This window comes from Mobula hypostoma, chromosome 28 (genome assembly GCF_963921235.1).
Source record: "Mobula hypostoma chromosome 28, sMobHyp1.1, whole genome shotgun sequence".
Taxonomy (NCBI): domain Eukaryota; kingdom Metazoa; phylum Chordata; class Chondrichthyes; order Myliobatiformes; family Myliobatidae; genus Mobula; species Mobula hypostoma.
Genome location: NC_086124.1, coordinates 21,989,452 through 22,012,795, shown reverse-complemented (window position 1 = coordinate 22,012,795; position 23,344 = coordinate 21,989,452). Strand labels below are relative to the sequence as shown.

The following is a 23,344-nucleotide window of genomic DNA, read 5'->3' as shown; positions in this document are numbered from 1 at the left end:
GTGGAGCCTGCTACACGGGCAACAGCTTGCTCTCCATATCGTGCTCCCCTGGCTTGTCTATCACCTAGACGGCTGGGGCGCAGCATCCATTATCGACCCCAAGGAACAGAGGGCCTCAAAGACAGTTACATGAATGTAAGGGGAATGCAGGGATTACTTTAGCGAGTTGCTTAATTACTAGATTGATTATAGTTTTGCATGACCCAATTGAAGTAGTAATTAAATGACTCGCTAAACTAATCCCTGTTAGTTTAGTATCAGGCCTGTTCCTGTACTGTTCCATGAATAAAGAATTGTGTCGATGACGCCCTTCAATCCATTCCCAAAAAGCAAAACAAAAATAAACCTTTCGGATTCTTGTTTTCCAGGACAAGTTCTGTTTTTCCTCCCCTTTTCCTCCCTTGTCATTTACAGCCCTCTCCCAATTAACTCATGCCAAGTATGGACCCAACACTAGGGCGGGGGCAGCAGGCCACAAGCCTAGGCCTCATCTTAATGGATCTGGGAGTAGGCCTTGTGGGTTCCAGAAGGCCGAAGGTGAAGGAATGGGGCCTGTTATCAGGACCACAGCTTTTAATCATTTCCCCTACCAGGTCCCAGTAGAGATTAGAACAACATCAACCGGCCCTTTGCTATTATTTCATCAAAAGATCAAGGCCAGGGTTTGATTGGGTGGGTGGAAATGTGCGTTAATTCTGCAAAAACAGGCAAGGGTTGGTCATGTACAAGCCCGGAAACAGTTGATCTGCTTTTCATCGTGTTTCCAAAACAGAATGGCAGCTTCTGGGTGTTGCGTCAACCGCTCAGTCGAGAGTGGTACCCGCCCAAGAGGCCATAGGGCGAGCAGGCCGCACATCACGGAGTTATGGCGAGTCCTGCGATCTCTTGTTGATTCTCCCGTAGTGTGACCCCCGCTCATCACCCCTCCCGCCACGTAACCCTCCGCACTGCCTCTCCCTCCACAGGGCTCCCTGAAAGATAGGAAGCACCCTCCTCAACGTCACTCCCCCCCTCAGTGTCACTCCCTCCAGCACTCCTCTCCACCTCTCTCTCCCCTCGCTTCTCACCACCTCCTCGCTCGTCGCCCCTCCCTCAATGATTCTCCCTCTCCTCCCTGCTCACCGCCCCTCCCACCCTCATTCCCTCTCCCTTACCTACCGAAGTGCTGCTCCCTCACTACCACCTCTCTCACCATCTCTCCCTCCCCGTCACCTCACTACCCCCCACAGAACTGAGCTCCCACACCGCCGAGCTCCCTCACTACCCCTCCCACACCGCCGAGCTCCCTCACTCCCCCCACCCACACAACAATGAAGCTCCCTCACCAACCCCTCCCCACCCACCGTGCCGCACATCGCAAAACAGGAGGGCTAATTCACAGGGGGAGGCCGTTTCAAATGTTTTATTCTCGAATACAGAGCGCGAGGCGATTCCGTTCGTCGCAACGCACAGGACACGGAGCCGTGGGCTGGCGGCGGGGGTGGGGGTTGGGGGGGACTGTTTCTATGGTTACCAATGGTCCCCGGATCTGGGTGTAGGGTGGGGGAGGGGGAGAGAAGGAGAGGGGGAAAGAGAGGGGAGAGAGGGAGAGGGATGGGGGAAAACAGAGAGGTGGGGAGAGGGAGAGGAGGAGAGTAGGGAGGAAAGGGAGGGAGGTAAAGGGGGAAGAGGAAGGGCAAGGGTTGTGGGAGAGGAAGTAGAGAGGGCAGGAGGGGAGGGAGAGAAAGAGGGAGAAAGGGAGGGAAGACAGAAAGGGAGAGGGTAGAGGGAGAGAGGGAGGGTAAGAGAGGGAAAGGGAGGAAAAGAGGGTGAGGGAAGGAGAGAGAGTAGAGATGGGGAAGCAAATGGGAGGGAGAGATGGGGAAAGATGGAGGGAGAGAGGGAGGGGAAGGGAAAAAGAGAGGGTGAGGGAGGGGGAGGGGAGAGGGAGAGAAAGGAGTGGTGAGAGGGAGGGGAGGGGGAGAGAGGAGTGGGGAGAGGGGGAGGGGAGAGGGGGAGGGGGAGGGGGAGGGGGAGAGGGAGGGAGAAGGGGAGAGAGGTGGGGAGGGGGAGAGAGGGAGGGGAGGGGGTAGGGAGAGAGGGAGAGGGACAGGTGGTGAGACGGAGGGGAGAGGGGGAGGGGGAGAGGGGGAGGGGAGAGGGGTGGTGGGAGGGGGAGAGGGGGGAGAGGGGGGAGAGAGGGGGAGAGAGGGGGAGGGGAGAGAAGGGGAGAGGGAGAGAGGGAGAGGGGGAGAGGGTGGGGAGTGGGGTGGGGAGAGGGGGAGTGATAGGTGGAGAGAGGGAGGGGGAGAGGGGGGAGGGGAGAGAGGGGAGGGGAGAGGGTGAGGGGTGGTGGGAGAGGGGGAGAGAGGGGGAGGGGGTAGGGAGAGAGGGAGAGGGACAGGTGGTGAGACGGAGGGGAGAGGGGGAGGGGGAGGGGGAGAGGGGGAGGGGGAGAGGGGTGGTGGGAGGGGGAGAGGGGGGAGAGGGGGGAGAGAGGGGGAGAGAGGGGGAGGGGAGAGAAGGGGAGAGGGAGAGAGGGAGAGGGGGAGAGGGTGGGGAGTGGGGTGGGGAGAGGGGGAGGGATAGGTGGAGAGAGGGAGGGGGAGAGGGGGGAGGGGAGAGAGGGGGGAGGGGAGAGAGGGGAGAGGGGTGGTGGGAGAGGGGGAGAGAGGGGGAGGGGGTAGGGAGAGAGGGAGAGGGACAGGTGGAGAGAGGGAGGGGAGGGGGAGAGGGGGGACAGAGGGGGAGGGGGTACGGAGAGAGGGAGAGGGACAGGTGGAGAGAGGGAGGGGGAGGGGGAAGAGAGGGGGGAGGGGGAGAGGGGAAGAGAGGGGGAGGGGGAGAAGGGGAGAGAGGTGGGGAGGGGGAGAGAGGGAGGGGAGGGGGTAGGGAGAGAGGGAGAGGGACAGGTGGTGAGACGGAGGGGAGAGGGGGAGGGGGAGAGGGGGAGGGGAGAGGGGTGGTGGGAGGGGGAGAGGGGGGAGAGGGGGAGAGAGGGGGAGAGAGGGGGAGGGGAGAGAAGGGGAGAGGGAGAGAGGGAGAGGGGGAGAGGGTGGGGAGTGGGGTGGGGAGAGGGGGAGTGATAGGTGGAGAGAGGGAGGGGGAGAGGGGGGAGGGGAGAGAGGGGGAGGGGAGAGAGGGGAGAGGGGTGGTGGGAGAGGGGGAGAGAGGGGGAGGGGGTAGGGAGAGAGGGAGAGGGACAGGTGGTGAGACGGAGGGGAGAGGGGGAGGGGGAGGGGGAGAGGGGGAGGGGGAGAGGGGGGAGGGGAGAGAAGGGGAGAGGGAGAGAGGGAGAGGGGGAGAGGGTGGGGAGTGGGGTGGGGAGAGGGGGAGGGATAGGTGGAGAGAGGGAGGGGGAGAGGGGGGAGGGGAGAGAGGGGGGAGGGGAGAGAGGGGAGAGGGGTGGTGGGAGAGGGGGAGAGAGGGGGAGGGGGTAGGGAGAGAGGGAGAGGGACAGGTGGAGAGAGGGAGGGGAGGGGGAGAGGGGGGACAGAGGGGGAGGGGGTACGGAGAGAGGGAGAGGGACAGGTGGAGAGAGGGAGGGGGAGGGGGAAGAGAGGGGGGAGGGGGAGAGGGGAAGAGAGGGGGAGGGGGAGAGGGGGAGAGAGGGGGGAGGGGGAGAGGGGTGGTGAGAGAGAGAGGTACCCCGGCCCTTCCCCATCCCTCAGGCGGGGAAGCAGATGGAACAGCACTCCAGGCAGATCTCCACGCACTCGCCGGTCCCGCAGCACTCGTGCAGCAACCCGCAGCCCCCGCCCCACGGGCAGGCCTCCTCCGCGGCCCCGCAGCCCTCGGCCCCCCCGCCGCAGCAGCAGCCGCCGCCCCCGGCCGGGGTGGTCCCCCCCTCCGTCCCACCGCACTCCAGCGTCCCGCAGAACGAGAGCAGCTCACAGAACAGGCAGGCAAGCACGCAGTGCAGGCAGACGTCTGTGGGCGAGAGGGGGTGAGGGGGAGAGGGAGGGAGGGACGAGCCGGGGGGGGGAGAGAAGAGAGTGCGATAAAGGGAAGGGGCGAGCAGGGAGGAGAGGGGAAGGGAGTATATTGAGGGTGAGGGGATGGGTGAGGAGGGTGGTAATGAGGGAAGGTGAGAGAAGAAGAAAAGGAAGGCAGGAGGGACAGAGGGAGTGGGGGAAAGGAAAAGAGGGGTGTGAGAGGGGAGTGTGGGGTGGGCACGGGAGAGAGGGGGAGACGGGTAGAAGGGGAGGGGGTTATGTGTAGAAAGGGGTGGGAAGAAGGGAAAGAGGTTGAGGGGACGGAGATGGGGAGAGGTTGAGAGAGGTGGAGGTGAAGGAGAGAGTGCGGGTAACACAGTAAGTGTTGGGGCAAGGGGTGGAGTGGGGGAAAGAGAGGAAGGGGAGGAGGGGAGGAGGGGATGGGGGAGTGAGATGGGGGAGAGAAGCAGGCGGGTGGATTGGGGGAGAGATGAGAACAGGTTAGAGTCATGGAACATCCCGAGCACGGGGGTATGGGGGAGATGAATCCGTCCCCCAGCAAACCCTGAAGCCACGATGACCTTCAGCCACTGTGTGTGTGTGTGTGTGTGAGAGAGTGAGTGTGAGAATGCTTATGTGTGTTGGTACGTGTGTTCATTGGTAGGTGTGGGTGAGTGGCTGTGAATGTGAGAGGGTCTATGTGTGTGTGTGTGTGTGTGTGTGCGTCTGTGTGTGTACAGTAAGGTACAGTAAGCGATTGTGTATCCATCACAACAATTCACTTTATTACAAGCACACTGAATACGGTCACGAGGTGGTGATTCAGTGAGGGGGGAGGGCTGCTGGTGAGCCCACATCTGGGGTACCACCGACAATGTGGGTTCCCTTATGTACTGAACAGACCCCTCCCTCCTTCACCACCTCCGAACAGACCCCCTTTCTCCCCCACCCCTCCCACCTCCAAACAGACACCCCCTCTCTCCCCCACCCCCCCACCTCCGAACAGACCCCCTCTCTCCCCCACCCCTCCCACCTCCGAACAGACCCCCTCTCTCCCCCACCCCCCCACCTCCGAACAGACCCCCTCTCTCCCCACCCCTCCCACCTCTGAACAGATCCCCTCTCTCCCCCACCCCTCCCACCTCTGAACAGACCCCCTCTCTCTCCCACCCCTCCCACCTCTGAACAGACCCCCTCTCTCTCCCACCGCCGAACAGACCCCCTCTCTTTCCCACCCCTCCCAACTCCGAACAGACCCCCTGTCTCCCCACCCCTCTCACCACTGAGAAATTAAAGTCCCCTCACAGAAGGACGTCAGAGATGGTAAACCAGCCCCAAACTGGAACTAGTGGGTGGTCTGGAAAGGGAGGGGGCAGGGGTGTGTGGAGGGGGTCAGGCAGGGGTGTGGGGAGGGGGTCAGGCAGGAGAGGGGTCAGGGGTGTGGGGAGGGGTGTCAGGCAGAATGGAAGGTCAGGCAAGGGTGTGGGGAGGGGGTCAGGCAGGGGTGTGGGGAGGAGGTCAGTCAGGATGGGGGGGGTCAGGCAGGGGAGTGGGGAGGGGGTCAGGCAGAATGGAAGGTCAGGCAAGGGTGTGGGGAGGAGGTCAGTCAGGATGGGGGGTCAGGCAGGGGAGTGGGGAGGGGGTCAGGCAGGAGAGGGGTCAGGGGTGTGGGGAGGGGTGTCAGGCAGAATGGAGGGTCAGGCAGGGGTGTGGGCAGGGGGTCAGGGGTGTGGGGAGGGGGTCAGGCAGGGGTGTGGGGGGGTTCAGGCAGGACGGGGGGTCAGGCAGGGTTGTGGGAAGGGTGTCGGACAGGATGGGGGGGGGGTCTCATCTCTGCTGGGACAGAGCTGAGGTAGGAGGGAAGGCAGCACTCCTGAAGCCGCAGCGAGGGGCTGGGGACGGAGACGAGGTGGGGAGGGAAGGTCTCCCCTCTCCCCTCTCCCCTCCCGAGATGCGGCTGGAGGGTGGGGACTGGGTCCGTGGATGGGAGTGGGGTTTTGGACTTGGGGGGGTGGATGGGAGGTGGATTCCCAGGGGAGGAGGGCTGGTGAGAGGTTCCCGGGTAGTGGGTGATGGGCTGGGTGGGTGGGGGGATGTGGATCGGAGTCCCCCCGCTTCCTGCTGTTCCCCCTTTACGCCCCCCCCCGCTGCTTTCATCCTCCCCCCCGGTTCATGTCCCCTCTCCCCAGTGCGTTCCCCCACCCTCCCCGTTCGCGCCCCGTCACCCGTCCGGTCCCCTCCCCACGGCGCCCGCTCAGCGGTAGCAGAGCTCGGAGATCTCCAGGGCCAGCTCCAGGCACTCGGCCGACTGCTGGCAGGGCTCCAGCAGCAAGCAGTCCCCCAGCACCCGGCAGCCCCGCAGCGACTCCCCGCCGGCCGCCGCGCCCAGCCCCGACGACGGGCACACGGCGGGCAGCAGGGCGCAGCCGTCCCCCAGGCGGCAGAACAGGCAGCTGAGCAGCAGCGAGACACAGAGATCTGTCGGGGCCGGTGGGGCGGGCACGGGAGAGCGAGGGGTGGGGTGGGGAGTGGGGGGAGAGAGAGAGGGACAGGGGGTGGGGAGTGGGGGGAGAGAGGGGGGGATAGGGTGGTGAGTGGGGGAGGAGAGAGAGGGGGATGGGGTGGGGAGGGGGAGAGAGAGAGAGGGAGAGGGGGAATAGGGTGGTGAGTGGGGGGAGAGGGGGGAGGAGAGAGAGGGGGATGGGGTGGGGAGAGGGGAGAGAGAGAGGGAGAGGGGGTGGGGAATGGGGGAGAGAGAGAGGGAGAGGGGGATAGGGTGGTGAGTGGGGGGAGAAGGGGGAGGAGAGAGAGGGGGATGGGGTGGGGAGAGGGGAGAGAGAGAGGGAGAGGGGGTGGGGAATGGGGGAGAGAGAGAGGGAGAGGGGGGATAGGGTGGTGAGTGGGGGGAGAAGGGGGAGGAGAGAGAGGGGGATGGGGTGGGGAGAGGGGAGAGAGAGAGGGGACTGGGTAGGGAGAGAGAGGGGATAAGGATGGTGAGGGGGAGAGGGGAAAGAGGGAGGGGGAGAAAGGTGGATGGAGGGATGAGGAAAGAGAGAGAGAGGGGGGCGAGAGGAGGATGAGAGGGTGGTGGGAGGTGCGAGGGATGGTAGAGGGAGGGGGGTATATGGAATGGAGGCGGTAGAGACCAAGAAGAAAAGGGACAGCAAGAGAGAGGGGTTAAAGAGGGGGAGAGAGTAAAGTTGAGGGAGAGGGGACGAGAGAGGATGGAGGAAGAGGAGGGGCATGTGTGAGGAGGAATGGGAAGGGGGAAGGGTGGGAAGCGGTAGGGAAGGGAAGGGCAGTGAAGCATAGGAAAGGCAAGGGGAAATGGAGGGAGACGGATTGGAGGTGGGGGTGGAAAGGGGGATGGGAGAGATGAGAGAGGGGGATAGATTCAGGTAAAGGGGCAAGAGAGTGAGGGAGACGGGAGAGGGCATTGGGAGATGGGGACAGAGGGGAGGGGAGATGGGAGGGAAAATAGAGGGGATTGAGAGGGAGGGTGCATGGAGGTGAGGGGTAACAGGGAGGAGGGGCGAGGTTGGTGAACGATGGGAAGGAGGGGGAGGCGAAAAGATGGTCAGAGGTAAAGAGAGGGGAAAGTGGTAGAGAGGGAAACGGAAAGAGAGAGAGAGAAAGGTGTTAGTGCAGTTGAAGCCAGTCCCCAAAGCATTAGTAACCCTGTTCGCCCCAAGCGTTCTACAATTCTACAATTACCCCCCCAAGAACCCACTCTGACTCCCACATCCTACTCTACACCCACAAATACCTCGCCCCCGCCGCAGTCGGTAAGGAGTTCCTACACCCTCCCCGTGACCGCGTGGTGTCCTCCCATGGTCCAAAGAGGTGGCAGTCGGTAGGTTAATTGGTCATTGTTAACTGCCCTGTGATTGGTCGGTCTCTGGGTGGCGCAGCCCCCACAGGCTGGGAAGGGTCTCCAAAGACTCGAGAAGTACTGAGGAGAGTCTTCTAACCTGGCTGTACCGCTGTCTGGTACTGGGCCGCCAACGCGCAGGATCGCAGGAGGGCCGACCAGAAAACATCCCGATACACCATGGCTTGGAATAGACCTGCCCTGCCCGTGACAACCCGTCACGGAAACCAGCCTCCCCTCCACGGACTCTGTCTGCACTTCCCTCTCCCTCGGTAAAGCAGCCATCATAATCAAAAAACCCCCACCCACCCCCTGACATTCTCCCTTCTTCCCCCCTCCCATCGGGCAGGAGGTACAAAAGCCTGAAAGTGCGTCCCACCAAGCTTCCACCCACCGTTATCTTGAATGTTAAGGTGTCTCCTGGCCTCACAATTAACTTGGTTACGAGCTTGCGCCTTGCGGCCTACCTGCACTGCACTTTCTCTGAAGCTGTCGCACTTTATTCTGCTTTCTGCTTTTGCTTTACCTTGTTCTGCCTCATCTTCTTCTTACAGAACTCGCGCACAAACTACAAACATCAGGATTTACAAGACTGTTAATAATTTCACCTCAAAATATGGTTTTACTACTCTGTACAAAACAGTCAGTTCCTTGGGGGGACCTATCATTACCAGAAAACCCCCACTGTAACCATAGTGACCGCGTGCTCCTCTCCAAGGGCCCATAAGACATAGGAGCAGAAATAGGCCACTCAGCCCATCGAGTCTGTTCTGCCTCTCCACCATGGCTGATTTATTATCCCTCTCAACCCCATTTTCCTGTCTTCTCCCCATAACCTATGACACCCTTACTAATCAAAAATCTATCAACCTCCACTTTAAATATACCCGATAGCTTGGCCTCCACCGCCATCTGTGTCAATGAATTCCACAGATTTACCACCCTCTGGTTAAAGAAATTTCTCCTCATTTCTGTTCTAAATGGACATCCCTCTATTCTGAGGCTGTGCCCTCTGGCCCTAGACTCCCCCACTGATCTGATCTGTATGAACAAGACTAGAATATACAAGCAAGGATGTAACGTTGGGGCTTTATAAGGCACTGATAAGGTGATAAGATGAGTTTTGTGAGCAGTTTTGGGCCCCTTCTCGAAGAAAGGATCTAAATAAGCTATATCGTGTGCACTAGACTCCCCAGGATCCAGGACATCTTCAAGAAGCAGTAACTCAGAAAAGTAGCACTCACATCTACAGTGATGAAATGCTTTGAGAGGTTGGTCATGACTAGACTGAACTCCTGCCTCAGCAAAGGACCTGAACCCACTGCAACTTGTCTATCGCCACAACAGGTCTTCGGCAGAGGTAATCTCAATGGCTCTCCACTCGGCCTTGGATTGCTTGGACATACAAACACCTCTGTCAGGATGCTCAGTATTTAACACCATCATTCCTACAGTCCTGATCAATAAGCTACAGAACCTGGGCCTCTGGACCTCTCACTGCAATTGGATCCTTGGCTTCCTTGTGTGGATTGGTGATAACATTTCCTCCTTGCTGACGATCAGCGCTGGCTCACCTCAGGGGTGTGTGCTTAGCCCACTGCTCTACTCTCTCTATAACCCATGACTGTGTGGCTAGGCACAGCTCAAATACCATCTTTAGATTTGCTGATGATACGAACATTGTTGGTAGAATCTCAGATGGAGACGAGAGGACGCACAGGAGCGAGATATGCCAGCTAGTTGAGTGGTGTCGCAGCAACAACCTGGAACTCAACGTCAGTAAGATGAAAGATCTGATTGTGGACTTAAGGAAGGGTAAGACGAAGGAGAACATACCAACCCTCATAGAGGGATCGGAAGTGGAGAGAGTGAGCAGCTTCAAGTTTGTGAGTATTAATTTCACTGAGGATCTAATCTGTTCCCAACATGTCAATGTAGCTATAGAGATGGCAAGACTGCGACTATACTTCATTAGGAGTTTGAAGAGATTGAAGAGATTTGGTTCGTCACCTAAAACACGCAAAGACTTCTATAGATGTACCATGGAGAGAGTTCTGACAGGCTGCATCACCGTCTTGCATGGAGGCTAATGCATAAGGCCGAAAGAAGCTGCAGAGGGTTGTAAGTTTAGTCAGCTCCACCTTGGGTACTCAGCTCCATAGTATCCAAGACATCTTCAAGGAGTGGTGCCTCAGATAGGTGGCATCCATTATTAAGGACCCTCATCACCCAGGACATGCCCTCTTCTCATTGTTACCATCGGGAGGGAGGTACAGAAGCCTGAAGGCACACACTCAGCAATTCAGAAACAGCTTCTTCCCCTCTGCCATCAGATTTCTGAATGGACATTGGACATCGCTTTTTATTTCCATTTTTGCACTACTTATCAAATTTAACTAAATGTATGTATATAAAGTGTAATTCAAGTTTTTCTACCATTGTGCTGCTGCCGCAAAGACAAACACATTTCACTACACATGCCGGTGATATTAAACCTGATTCTGATAACCTTTGATGTCCTGACAAATCAGGAACCTATCAAACTTCGCTTTAAATACACCCAAACACGAGGAGGTCTGCAGATTGCTGGAAGTTCAAGCAACACACACAAAATGCTGCGTTCCATAGGCAGCATCTATAGGAAGAGGTACAGTCGACGTTTCAGGCCGGGACCCTTCGTCAGGACATACACCCGATGACTTGGCCTCCACAGCCGTCTGTGTCAATGAATTCCACACCCTCTGGCTCAAGAAATTTCTCCTCATCTCAGTTGTAAAGGGGTGAGGAGAACATCTCTGTTGTAAAGGGATGTGTATGCATTCTGAGGCTGTGCCCTCTGGCCCTAGACTCCCCCACTATGGGAAACATCCTCCCCACGTCCGCTCCATCTGGGCCGTTCAGTATTCATTGTTCCAGTGGATCCCCAGCCTCCCCCCCCCGCCCATTCTTCTAATCTCCACTGTGTACAGGCCCAGAGCCATCAAACACTCATCACACATTAACCCCTTTCATTCCCGAGATCATCCTCGTGAACCTGCTCTGGAGCCTCTCCAATGCCAGCCTTTCTTCCACAAGGGGCCCAAAACTGCTCACAATCCTCCAGGTTCAGTCTGACCAAAGCCTTATAAGGCCTCAGCATTACATCCTTAAAATTAATGCTGCGAGGGGGTCAAGAACTTCACAGTGAACGGATGGACCCTGGGGAGTGTTGTAGAACAGCGGGACCCAGGGGTAGAGGTACATGGTTCCCTGAAAAGGGATAATGCTTCAAAAAGGTGGCATCCATCAGTAAGGACCTCCATCACCCACGACATGCCCTCTTCTCACTGCTACCATCAGGGAGGAGGTACTGGAGCCTGAAGACACACACTCAATGATTCAGGAACAGCTTCCTCCCCTCTGCCATCTGATTTCTGAATGGCCAATGAAGCCATGAACACTGCCTCACCTCTTTTTCTCCTTTTGTACTATTTTTAATTTAACTATTCAACGTAGATATATTTACTTAGAGTTATTTATTTATTGATTTATTTTCTCTTAATATTATCACATATTGCATTGTGCTGCTATTGCTAAGTTAACACATTTCACAACACATGCCGGTGATATTAAAACTGGTTCTGATTCTGAATTCTGAATTCTGATTCTGATTGTCATAATCTTACAGCTTTTCTGCCAGAAAACAACCAATTTCACACCATCTAAGTGAGCGATAAGAAACCTGATTGTGACTCAGATTCCGACACCCCCTTTCCCCACTCCAGCAGAGGGACGCCCCGGGGTTAGCACACAGAAGTGGACAGTTGAGACATAACACGAGGTAAACGTCCCCCAGTGTCTGCCGAGGCAGAAACCCGCCGCAGAGGGAGTTACGAGAACAGAGACCAAATGGCTGGTTGGGGATGTTAACGACAAAGGAGGAAGGGGTGAGGCAGTCGGAGGCAGAGTGAGGACTCAGGTCGCTGACTGCATGAGGCGGAGGGAGGGGACTGGGGGAGGGAGGGAGGCGGGGAGCCAAACGGGGGGGAGGGAGTGGACAGTGTGGGACAGGTTCACAGAGACAGGGACAGGGTAGGAGAGGGTGGAGGTCAAGAAGGCAGGGAGGGGAGGTCACATGGACAGGTAGGGGTGTAAAGGAGGGAAGGGGCTGCAGATGAGAATGGGTGTAGGGGAGGGAGCAGGTCATGGAGATAGGGAGGAGTGTAAGGAGCGAGGGGGGTCACGGAGACAGGAAGGGAGGGGGTCATGGAGACATGGAGAGATGTCATGGCAGGAGGGGGTCACGGAGATAGGGAGAAGTGTTGGGGAGAGAGAGGGTCATGGTGATGGGGAGGGGTGTAGGGGAGGGAGGGGTCACAGAGACGTGGAGGAGTGTTGGGGAGGCAGGGGGTCACGGGGAGGGAGAGGGTCACGGTGATGGGGAGGGGTGTTGGGAGGGTGGGAGGGGGTCACGGTGTTGGGGAGGGAGGGGGTCACGGTGACAGGGAGGGGTGTATGGGAGGGAGGAAGTGACAGTCACAGGAGCCAAACACCCCCCCCCCCCGTATACAGGCAACGAGCTAATGCAGGCAACTCCAGCACCCCTGGTGTGCAGAATATTCAGACCAGCAAACCCTGTGGTCCCATCAGCAGTGTGGAGAGAGGCTTCTGACATCTGCCTACACGAGGCGGCGTATATCATTCAACCAGACAGGCAGACACAGAATGGGACAGAACCACAGGATACCTGGACCATACCCCACAGGGTTACACTGATAAAATTGACAGTCCCCATCTCCAAGAGAGACATCAGTCAGTGTACAGATCTCCCCTGAGAGACACCGGTCAGTGTACAGATCTCCCCCAGAGCGAGGGACTGAGAGACACCGGTCAGTGTACAGATCTCCCCCTGAGAGAGAGAGGGACTAGGAGACACTGGTCAGTGTACAGATCTCCCCTGAGAGAGAGGGACTGAGAGACACCGGTCAGTGTACAGATCTCCCCCTGAGAGAGAGGGACTGAGAGACACTGCTCAGTGTACAGATCTCCCCTGAGAGACACCGGTCAGTGTACAGATCTCCCCTGAGAGAGTGGGACTGAGAGACACCGGTCAGTGTACAGATCTCCCCCAGAGAGGGGGGGGGGACTGAGAGACACCGGTCAGTGTACTGATCTCCCCCTGAGAGAGAGTGACTGAGAGACACCGGTCAGTGTACAGATCTCCCCTGAGAGACACCGGTCAGTGTACAGATCTCCCCCAGAGAGACACCGGTCAGTGTACAGATCTCCCCCAGAGAGAGGGGGTGGGGGGACTGAGAGACACTGGTCAGTGTACAGATCTCCCGCTGAGAGAGAGCTGGAAGGAGAGACACCAATCTTCCCCTGAAGGACAAGTATTGAGAGACACTGTCCTTCCCGAAATGCCTCAATGTGTCCCAAACACCTTCCTCACCAATTAATTTAACCGAGAATGGCTCTGAAATCTGCCTTTTGCACGCACATTCATAGAGACGTAGTTGAACCGTCAGCCGATAGCTAGAGGGACAGGGGTTGGGGATCTTCATTTCCCAGGTCAGCGCCATTGCAAACGGGGTGGTTTGTCACCATCTGTCCCACCGCCCTCCGGCACTCCCCGACACCCCCGTCCCCCCGTCCCCCCGTCCCCCCGTCCCTGCAGCGAGCACGCCTGAGCGCTTACCTTCCCCCGGGGAGCTCGAGAGCTGCGAGGCAGCGGACTTGTAGTTGGTCCCGGGGGATCCCGGGAGAACGGGGACCATGCGTGGAGAGCGGGGCTGCTGCCTCACCGAGGGGCAGGGTAGCGGGCTGAGGGAGGTGGGTCGCCTCACTGTGGCATCTGCATTCCCATTCCCCTGCGCTGGCCGCGGTGTCTGAGGTAGGCTGTTGTCTGGACAGCGGCGGGAGGAGGAAGGGGAGAGGGCAAGAGAGGTAGAAGATGGTGAGTATCTGAACCAGCGTTATTCATTAATACCAAACTCCCTCCACACCGTCCCATCACACACTCCCGGGGTCAGACACAGAGTGAAGCTCCCTCCACACCGTCCCATCACACACTCCCAGGGTCAAACACAGAGTGAAGCTCCCTCCACACCGTCCCATCACACACTCCCGGGGTCAGACACAAAGTGAAGCTCCCTCCACACCGTCCCATCACACACTCCCGGGGTCAGACACAGAGTGAAACTCCCTCCACACCGTCCCATCACACACTCCCGGGGTCAGACACAGAGTGAAACTCCCTCCACACCGTTCCATCACACACTCCCGGGGTCAGACACAGAGTGAAACTCCCTCCACACCGTCCCATCACACACTCCCGGGGTCAGACACAGAGTGAAGCTCCCTCCACACCGTCCCATCACACACTCCCCCATTCCCCTTCCCATTTCCTCCCCCTCTCTGGATATGATAGTGGACCTGACGGCTCCTCTTCTCCTTCCCACTCTCCTTCCCTCCCTCTAGCTGAGACCACAGACCCACCTGCCCCCCACCCTTCCTCTCCGTCCCCCGCCCGCCCCCAGCCAGGAGCACAAACCTGTCTGCTTCTCCGGCTCTCCTCCTCCTTGGCTGGGGATCAGCTGGGACCTCTCACTGGCGACGAGCTTGTCCGGTGTATAGGAGCGCCGAGTCCCAGGCGTGTAGCCGTCTCTGCCCCCACCTTCGGAAAGGGAGAGAGGAGCAGGCTCTGAACTTGTCCGATCGCATTCCCACCTCCCTCTCCTCCTTTTCTCTCCCCTCTCTCTGTCTCTCTCACACACTCTCTCTCTCCACTCTCTCACTCACTCTCTCTGTCAGTCTCTACCCCCTCTCTCGCTCACTCACTCTCCCTCTTGCTTTCTCTCTCTGACATCACCAGCATCCTGTCTCATTCCTTCTTCATTCTCTCCCTTGCTCCTTTTCTCTCTCTCTTTTTTCTATTTCTTCTTCTTCACGCTCCCTCCTTTCCCCATTATGCTCTCTCTCTGCGGTCTCTCTTTCCCTCTCTCCACCTCTCTCCCCCCTCTGTCTCCCCTCTCCCTCTCTCGCCCCTCCCTCTCTCCCTCCTTCCCTCCCTCCCTCCCTCCGTCTCCCTTTCTCCCCACCTCTCACCCTCACAACACAGGAACAGGCCATACAGTGCACAATGTTGTGCCAACATTTAGTAATTACACTAAGCTGGTAACACCTAACATGTCTGTCGAAGAGCATCTATTGAATCTGCCTGGGCACTTTGCAGATACCCAGCACTCTGTGTGAAAAAGAAGCCCTTTGAACTGCCCCTGCTCACCTTAAATGCATGTCCCCTGGTATTTGACATTTCTACCCAGGGACAAAGACTCTCTGCTCTACCTCTGCCTTTCATAGTCTTCTAAACCTCTATCAGGTCTCCCCTCGGCTTCTGTCACCGCAGAGGAGCCATCCCAAGTCTGCCTGAGCTCTCCTTATCGCTGCTGCTCTCTAATCCAGGCAGCACCCTGGTGAACCTCTCCTGCACCCTCCCCAAAGCCCCCACACCTTCCTGTAATGGAAAAAAGCAGAAAATGATCAGTTTTATACAGCTGCAATGTGTCTTCCCTCTCTCCCCACCTTCTTTTTCCAATTATCTCTGTCTCTGTCTCTCTCTACCTCCCTCTCTCTATCACCATCTCTCACTACCTCTCTCTCCCCCTCTTTGTCTCTCTCCCTCCTTTACTCTATCTGTCCCACTGCAACCCTTACTGTTTGTCTCTTCCTCACACACTCACACAGATAAACACACACACACACGTGCATGCACACACAAACAAATAGACAGATACATACATACACACACAGATACATGCACACATACACACACAGACTCCCCTACACACACATTCTCTCTCCATACACAGGCACAGTCTCTCTCTCACTCACACATAGACACACATATATTCTCTCTCTCTCATACACACAGACACTCTCTCTCTTATAGACACACATTCTCTCTCTCTCATACACACACAGACACTCTCGCTCTCACACACAGACACTCACACACGCACACACACACACACACACTCTCTCACACACATAGACACTCTCATACACACACACACATTCTCTCTCTCACACACAGACTCTCACACACACACACACACACAGAGACACTCTCTCTCACACACACTCTCTCTCTCATACACACACATTCTCGCTCTCTCTCTCACACAGACACTCTCTCTCACACACACACATTCTCGCTCTCTCTCTCACACACACACTCTCTCTCATACACACACATTCTCGCTCTCTCTCTCACACACAGACACTCTCTCTCACACACACACATTCTCGCTCTCTCTCTCTCACACAGACACTCTCTCACACACAGACACTCTCTCTCACACACACACATTCTCGCTCTCTCTCTCTCACACAGACACTCTCTCACACACAGACACTCTCTCTCACACACACACATTCTCGCTCTCTCTCTCTCACACAGACACTCTCTCTCACACACAGACACTCTCTCTCATACACACACATTCTCGCTCTCTCTCTCTCACACACAGACACTCTCTCTCACACACACACATTCTCGCTCTCTCTCTCTCACACAGACACTCTCTCTCACACACACACATTCTCGCTCTCTCTCTCTCACACAGACACTCTTTCTCACACAGACACTCTTTCTCTCCCATACACAGAACTCTCTCAATGCCATCACTAAGTGGTGTTGGTGTGCTCAGTGCAGGGAACTTGCCAGGAGGGTTGACATATCCTGACTCTGCTGTTTTGAAGGGAAGGAAGCAAAAGACCGGAAATTATAAGCCAGTCACCCTGATCTCGGTGGCTGGTAAGATTTCATAGTCCATTATTAAGGATGAAATTTCAGAGTACTTGGAAGTACATAATGAAATTGAACAAACTCAGCACTTACGAGAGAAATTGCCTGACAAATCTGTTGGAATTCGTTGAGGTGGTAGCAAGCAGGTTAGACAAAGGAGAGTCAGTGAACGTAACTTACCTGGGGTTTCAGAAGCCCCTTGACAAGGTGCCACACACGAGGCAGTCAAACGAGACCCGTAGTGTTAGAGACAAGTTACTAATACGGATAGAAGATTGGCTTTCTGGGGGAAGGCCGAGCGTGAGGATAAAAGTGTCCGTTTTCAAGATGGCAGCAGGTGATTAGAGAGTCAGTGTTGGGACAACAACTTTTCACTTCTCACAGTTCAACAATTTGGGCGAGGGAGCTGACGGAGCCGTGGTCTGGGTCGCAGATGACACCTAGGGAGTGTGAAGGGGGCAGGAGGGCTTGAGCAGGTAGGGAGAGTGGGCAAAGATGGAATACAAATTGCAGGTGGGAAACAAGAAGGTCACAACTATTTTCTAAACAGGTCGTGAACTTAGAAACCTGGGGCGCAACAGGACTCAGGAGTCCTCGTGCAGGATTTCCTGAAAGGTTAACTTGCAGGTTGAGTCGGTGGTGAGGATGTTAGCATTCATTTCCAGAGGACTGGAGTATATAAGCAAGGATGTAATGTTGAAGCTTTATAGGGCGTTGGCCAGACCGTACACTTGGAGGACTGGGAGCAGTTTTGGGCCTCTTATCCAAGAAAGGACGTGATGGCCTTGGAGATTGTCCAGAGGAGATTCACGAGAATGATCCCGGGAATGAATGGGTTAATGTACAAGGAGCGTTTGATGTCTCTGGGCCAGTACTTGCTGGGGTTTAGAAGAACGGGGACGGGGAGTTGGGGGAATCTCAGTCAATATTTAAAAGCCCAGATACAGTGGACTTGGAGAAGATGTCTCCTATAGTCGGGGAGTCTAGGACCGGAGGGAACAGCCTCAGAATAGAGGGACATCCCTTTAGAATAGAGTTGAGTTCCATATAAAGACAATCCTCACAGTCGGAAGAAAATGCCCCTCGGGTTCCTATTGAATCCCCCCTCTCACCTGAGTCCTCTAGTTTTTGATCCCCAGACCCTGGAGAAATGTCTGTGTATCCACCCCATCTACTGTGTGCCCCTCTTGGTTTTATACCCCTCTAAAAGGTCACCCCCAGACTCCTACATTCCTGTGAATCAAGTCCCAACCTGCCCAACCTCTCTGCATAACTCAGTCCCTCGAGTCCTGGCAACATCCTCGTAAATCTCCTCTGCACTCTTTCCAGCCTAATGTCATCTTTCCTACAGCAGGGCAAGCCAGACTCATTAGGTTTCAAAGGTACATTTAATGTCAAAGAAATGTCTACAATATACATCCTGAAATTCTTTTTCTTCGCAAACATCCACGAATACAGAGGAGTGCCCCAAAGATTGAACGACAGTTAAATGTTAGAACCCCCCCCAGCTCCCCCTCCCACGCACAAGCAGCACCAAGGCAACGACCCCCCTCCACCACCAGCAAAAAAGCATCGGCACTCTCCACCGAGCACTCTAGCGTGCAGCAAAGCATCAATAAAGACTCAGACTTGCAGTACCCCAATGACTACTCGTTCCCCCGGTAATTCGACACACCCCAGGCTCTCTCCCTGAGAAGGGAAAAAGAGGTGTCCCCGTTTCACAGCCAGAGGGGGGACAAAACAAACAGCTCACTGAGTTACGATGTTAAAAGTCTGTTGTTACGTCGCAGTACTGCGAGAGCTCCAGAAACCTCAGGGAAGGCGACAGCTTTCCTCCGAGCCGGTCACGGTCAGTTACTGCACCCGATGCTCCCGGTGCGGCCTCCCCTGCATCAGCGAAACCTGACGCAGATCGGGGGACCACTTCGTCCAGCATTTCCACCCCATCTGCTCTAGCAGGCAGATCTCTCCATGGCCACCCAACTTGTACACCTTTGGAAAAGGCCCTTGGGCCCACAAGGTTGTGCCAAACCAATTAAATTAGTAATCAAAAGGCCATCTGAACTAATCGCTTCTACCTACAAAACATCCTAATAAAGTCTCTAATAAATCTGCCTCTACCGCCACCCCAGGCAGCTCATTCCAGGCTCTCTGTGTAAAAACACTTGCCCTTCACATCTCCTTAACTACCTGCCTTCTGGTTTTGGACATTTCCACCCTGGGAAAAAAGATACTGTCTGTCCACTCTATCGATGCCTCTCATAATATATCAGATCTCCCTCGGCCTCCGCCACTCCCAGAGAAAACCACCCAAGCGTGTCCAACCTCTCATTACATGCCCTCTAATGTAGGCCACATCCTGCTAGCGATGCACGCAGGAACTCAGCAGGCCAGGCGGCATCTACAGAGAAAAGAGCGCAGTCGACGTTTCGGGCCAAGGCCCTTCCACGGATGCTGCCTGGCCTGCTGGGCTCCTCCAGCAGCTTGCGTGCGTTGCTCTGGATTTCCAGCGTCGGCAGATTCTCTCTTCTTTGCGATTCAACATCCTGCTAAACCTCTTCTGCACCCTCTCCAAGGGCTCGACTTCCTTCCCACAGTGGGGCAACTAGAACTGTGTACAGTACTTCCAAATGCGGGCTAACGTAGGGTTCTATAAAGCTGCAACATAACTCCCTGACTTTTGAACTCAACTCAAGCATGCCATAAGCCTTCTTAACCACCTGACCATCTGTGTGGCCACTTTCAGGGAGCTATGAACTTGGATCCCAAGATCCCTCTGCCCAGCAACACTATTAAGGGTCTTGCCCTAACAGGGTCCTGTCTCTCTGCATTTCAGCTACCAGGGTGCAGAGCTTCAGTTCGGCTTCCCACTCCCATTCTGCCGCCACGATGAGGCCAGACACAGGTCGGGGGGGGGGGGGCACGCCTCATATTCCGCAACACACACGCACACAATGTCAGAGGAACGCAGCGTCTGTGGAGGGGAATAAACAGTCGACGTATCAGGCCGAGACTCTTCACCACACCTGCTGAGTTCCTCCAGCCTTTTTTGGCCTGAGTTGCTCAAGGTTTCCAGCATCTGCAGAATCTTCTGTACCTGCCTCATTAGAGGGTAAAACAGTTATTTTTCTTGTTATTAATACCTCTTGTGCTTGCCTGCATGTTTATATAACCATATCCATTCTGTGACCGCTTTTTTAGCCCCCAATGAAGTGGCCACTGAGTGTCTGTTCATGGTCCTCTGCTGCTGTAGCCCATCCACTTCAAGGTTTGATGTGTCGTGTGTTCAGAGATGCTCCTCTGCACACCACTGTGGTAACGCATGGTTATTTGAGTTACTGTCACCTTCCTGTCAGCTTGAACCAGTCTGGCCATTCTCCTCTGACCTCCCTCAGTAACAGGGCGTTTTCACCCACAGAACTGCCACTCACTGGATTTTTTTTGTTTTTTGCACCATTCTCTGTAAACTCTAGAGACTGTTGTGCATGAAAATCCCAGGAGATCAGCCAGTTTCTGAGATACTCAAACCACCCCATCTGGCACCAACAATCATCCCACGGTCAAAGTCGCTTAGATCACATTTCTTCCCCGATTCTGATGTTTGTTCTGAACAGCAGCTGAACCTCTTGACCATGTCGGCGTGCTTTTATGCATTGAGTTGCTGCCACGTGATTGGCTGATTACATATATGCATTAACAAGCGGGTGTACCTCATAAAGTGGCCGCTGAGAGTTGTTTCATGTAATTGGTCACTGATTTGTCCAGTCGTTTTGGCACAATTGCTTCTGTATTTTTCTAGAAATATCTTAGTTTTTCAGTAGCAAATGTCACACCACTTGAATGTGGCTAACTTAGGTCAGTTGTAATCATTGGGATGTTGTTATCTCTGGTGTGAGTATGAAGCAACCTTGACCGCAATATCATTCGCCTATCTTCTGCTCCCCCGGCTCCTCTTCCTTGTTCGTTTTCCCACTTGCAACACTTCATAAAATGACCATCATCAATCATTTTTATGCCTCATTCTTGATTTCAGAAGAACCTTTGGATTGCGGAAACATCAGGACCCAACGCCTCATATTCCATAGCAAAAGACTCCCCAACCTGATGGTGTGTACATTGACTTCTCTAACTTCTGGTAAACACACCCCACCGTTTCCATGAGCACACCCTCCTCACCCCCACTCTTTCCGGTTACCCTCTCACTCCTTCTCCTGTCCTCATGATCAGCCTATCAGCTCCTTCTCTTTCTCCCATGGTCCATTCTCCTCACCGATCAGACTCCTTCTTCTTCAGCTCTTTGCCTCTTCCACCTATCACCTCCCAACTTCTTACTTCATCCCCCCCCCACACCCCCGGCACTCCAATGAATCAGTAACGGCCAGTGTGTGCAAAAATTGTGCCGTGCAGTTCTTTTGCCCAGTGACAACATATGCACACCAAATAATTTATTCAGTAAAAACAGGCCGGTTCTAAAATCTGCAGACAAATCATGGCAAACTCCATGTTGCTAGCACCGCCCGCATCAGCAACTGGGAAAGGAAATGTGATTGTGTACGATGGTGAAACATACTTAACGTACCAATGAGGTAGAGGGTGACAAGCTTTTGTCGCAGTTTAAATTCCTCCGTGCACTAGTAGCAAAAGGTGTGTGTGTGCACACACGTGGACACACCACAGAGTGAACATTGCACCCCACCGCCTCACCCGGTCGCACCCATCACCTGGCAGATTGTCTTCCTTCCACTCCGCATCCCCCTCAATTATCGTATTCTGCTTTCTGCACACTTCCCTTCCGGTCGGCTTGATGCATCAAATGTTTATTCCCCTCTGTAGATGCTGCTTATTGCGTGTGTTGTTCTGGATTTCCAGCATCGACAGAATCGCTTGACGTTATAACACAACCATTAGTGACAGATCCCACCCCTGACAGGCTCCGCCCACTGACAGATCCCACCCCTGACAGGCTCCGCCCACTGACAGATATCGTCTCTGACAGGCTCCGCCCACTGACAGATCCCATCCCTGACAGGCTCCGCCCACTGACAGATCCCACCCCTGAGAGGCTCCGCCCACTGACAGATGTTGTCTCTGACAGGCTCCGCCCACTGACAGATCCCACCTCTGACAGGCTCTGCCCTCACTACCAGATTCCGCCTCTGACAGGCTCCGCCCACACATACAGATCCCGTCTCTGACAGGCTCTGCCCACACCAACAGATCCCGCCTCTGACAGGCTCCGCCCACACAGACAGACCCCGCCTCTGAGAGGCTCCGCCCACACTGACAGATCCCGCCTCTGAACCAACTCCATCTCACCTCAGACAGACCACACCCACACTGACAGATCCCACCCCTGACAAACCCCGCCCATTCTGACCGACCCCACCCACACTGACCGATTCTGCCTCTGACTGACTCCGCCCACACTGACTGATCCCGCCTCTGACTGACTCCGCCCACACTGATCGATCCTGCCTCTGACTGACTCCGCCCACACTGACTGATCCCGCCTCTGACTGACTCCGCCCACACTGACTGATCCCGCCTCTGACTGACTCCGCCCACACTGACTGATCCCGCCTCTGACTGACTCCGCCCACACTGACTGATCCCGCCTCTGACTGACTCCGCCCACACTGATTGATCCTGCCTCTGACTGACTCCACCCACACTGACCGATCCCGCCTCTGATGGCTCCACCCACAAAGAGAGACCCCGCCCACACTGATAAACATCACCATATACTACCCTGAGATTAATTTTGTTGCAAGTATTCATAATTTCATTAGTAAAAAACGATGCAGAGAGACGGACAAACAATCAAAGTGCAAAAGAAGGAAAACTGTGCATGTACAAAGAATAATATCACCACCTTTTACGACAGCAGGCAGACACGCTAGCGTAAATCTCACACGCCTGACACGTTGCGTAGGGATTCCTCACTCTGACGGACGGGAGGAGGGTAACATGGGAGTGGAGGAGCGAGTCGCACTCACCGATGTGACCAGGATCTCCGACGCCATCCGGCTGGTGGGACAGGGGTCCTGGAGAGGGGACCAGTTCCACTTCCGATTCCAGCATCTGCCTGGCGGCGGGGGCTAGTGGACGTGGAAGGGGATGAGGCCTGCGGAGCAGCCGAGGGGAACGGCCAGAGCCCTGAGGAGGGAGGAGGGTGCAGAGAGGTCAGCGTTGGGGAGAGATGCCTGTCATCCTCTGGAACTCAAAACGACCCACACACACACATACACACAAACTCCCCAGAAACCAAGATAAATATACTTACTTATTATTTATTAGAAATACAGGGCAGAATAAGTTCTCCCAACTCTTCGATCTACAATACCCAGCAACGCCTAACAACCCTGATTTAATCCTCATCTTATCGCGGGACAGTTTGCAAACATCAAATCAATTAACCCACCCAGGACGTCTGTGGTCTCTGGGAGGAAGCTGCAACAGCGAGAGCAAACCCAGGCATTCCATGGGGAGGACGCACAGAGAGTGCTGGGGTCGAAGCCCGAACCCCATCGGCGTGCGCCGTGATAACGTCAAGCTAACCGCTTTCCTAATGTGCTGTCCAAGTACTGGCACAGTCCCCCAGAGACACCGTGTAATTATTGATGCACTCAGCAGGACCCTTGTGAACAGTGACAAACTCACTGAGACACCCCCCAACCCACCCCCGTAACTATTGAGGCACTCCCTGGGTCCCTTGTAAATATTGACGCACTCCTCCCCAGGATCCCCGCAAAATATCGACACACCCGCCGG

At 55.4% G+C, this 23,344-nt stretch overlaps 1 protein-coding gene across 1 annotated transcript in view; it reads right to left on the bottom strand.

Annotated features, from left to right (window-relative positions):
* Positions 1-3,646: 3,646 nt before the first annotated feature.
* LOC134338751 (myoD family inhibitor domain-containing protein-like) overlaps positions 3,647-23,344 on the bottom strand; it is a 21,562-nt gene continuing 1,864 nt past the window's right edge. Inside the window, exons 2-5 of the mRNA XM_063034796.1 lie at positions 22,570-22,729; positions 14,318-14,440; positions 13,463-13,669; positions 3,647-3,909 (exon numbers count right to left, since the gene is read on the bottom strand). Coding sequence (XP_062890866.1) covers positions 3,647-3,909; positions 13,463-13,669; positions 14,318-14,440; positions 22,570-22,654 — 678 coding nt within the window. The 5' untranslated portion in view covers positions 22,655-22,729. The remainder of the gene's footprint in view (positions 3,910-13,462; positions 13,670-14,317; positions 14,441-22,569; positions 22,730-23,344) is intronic.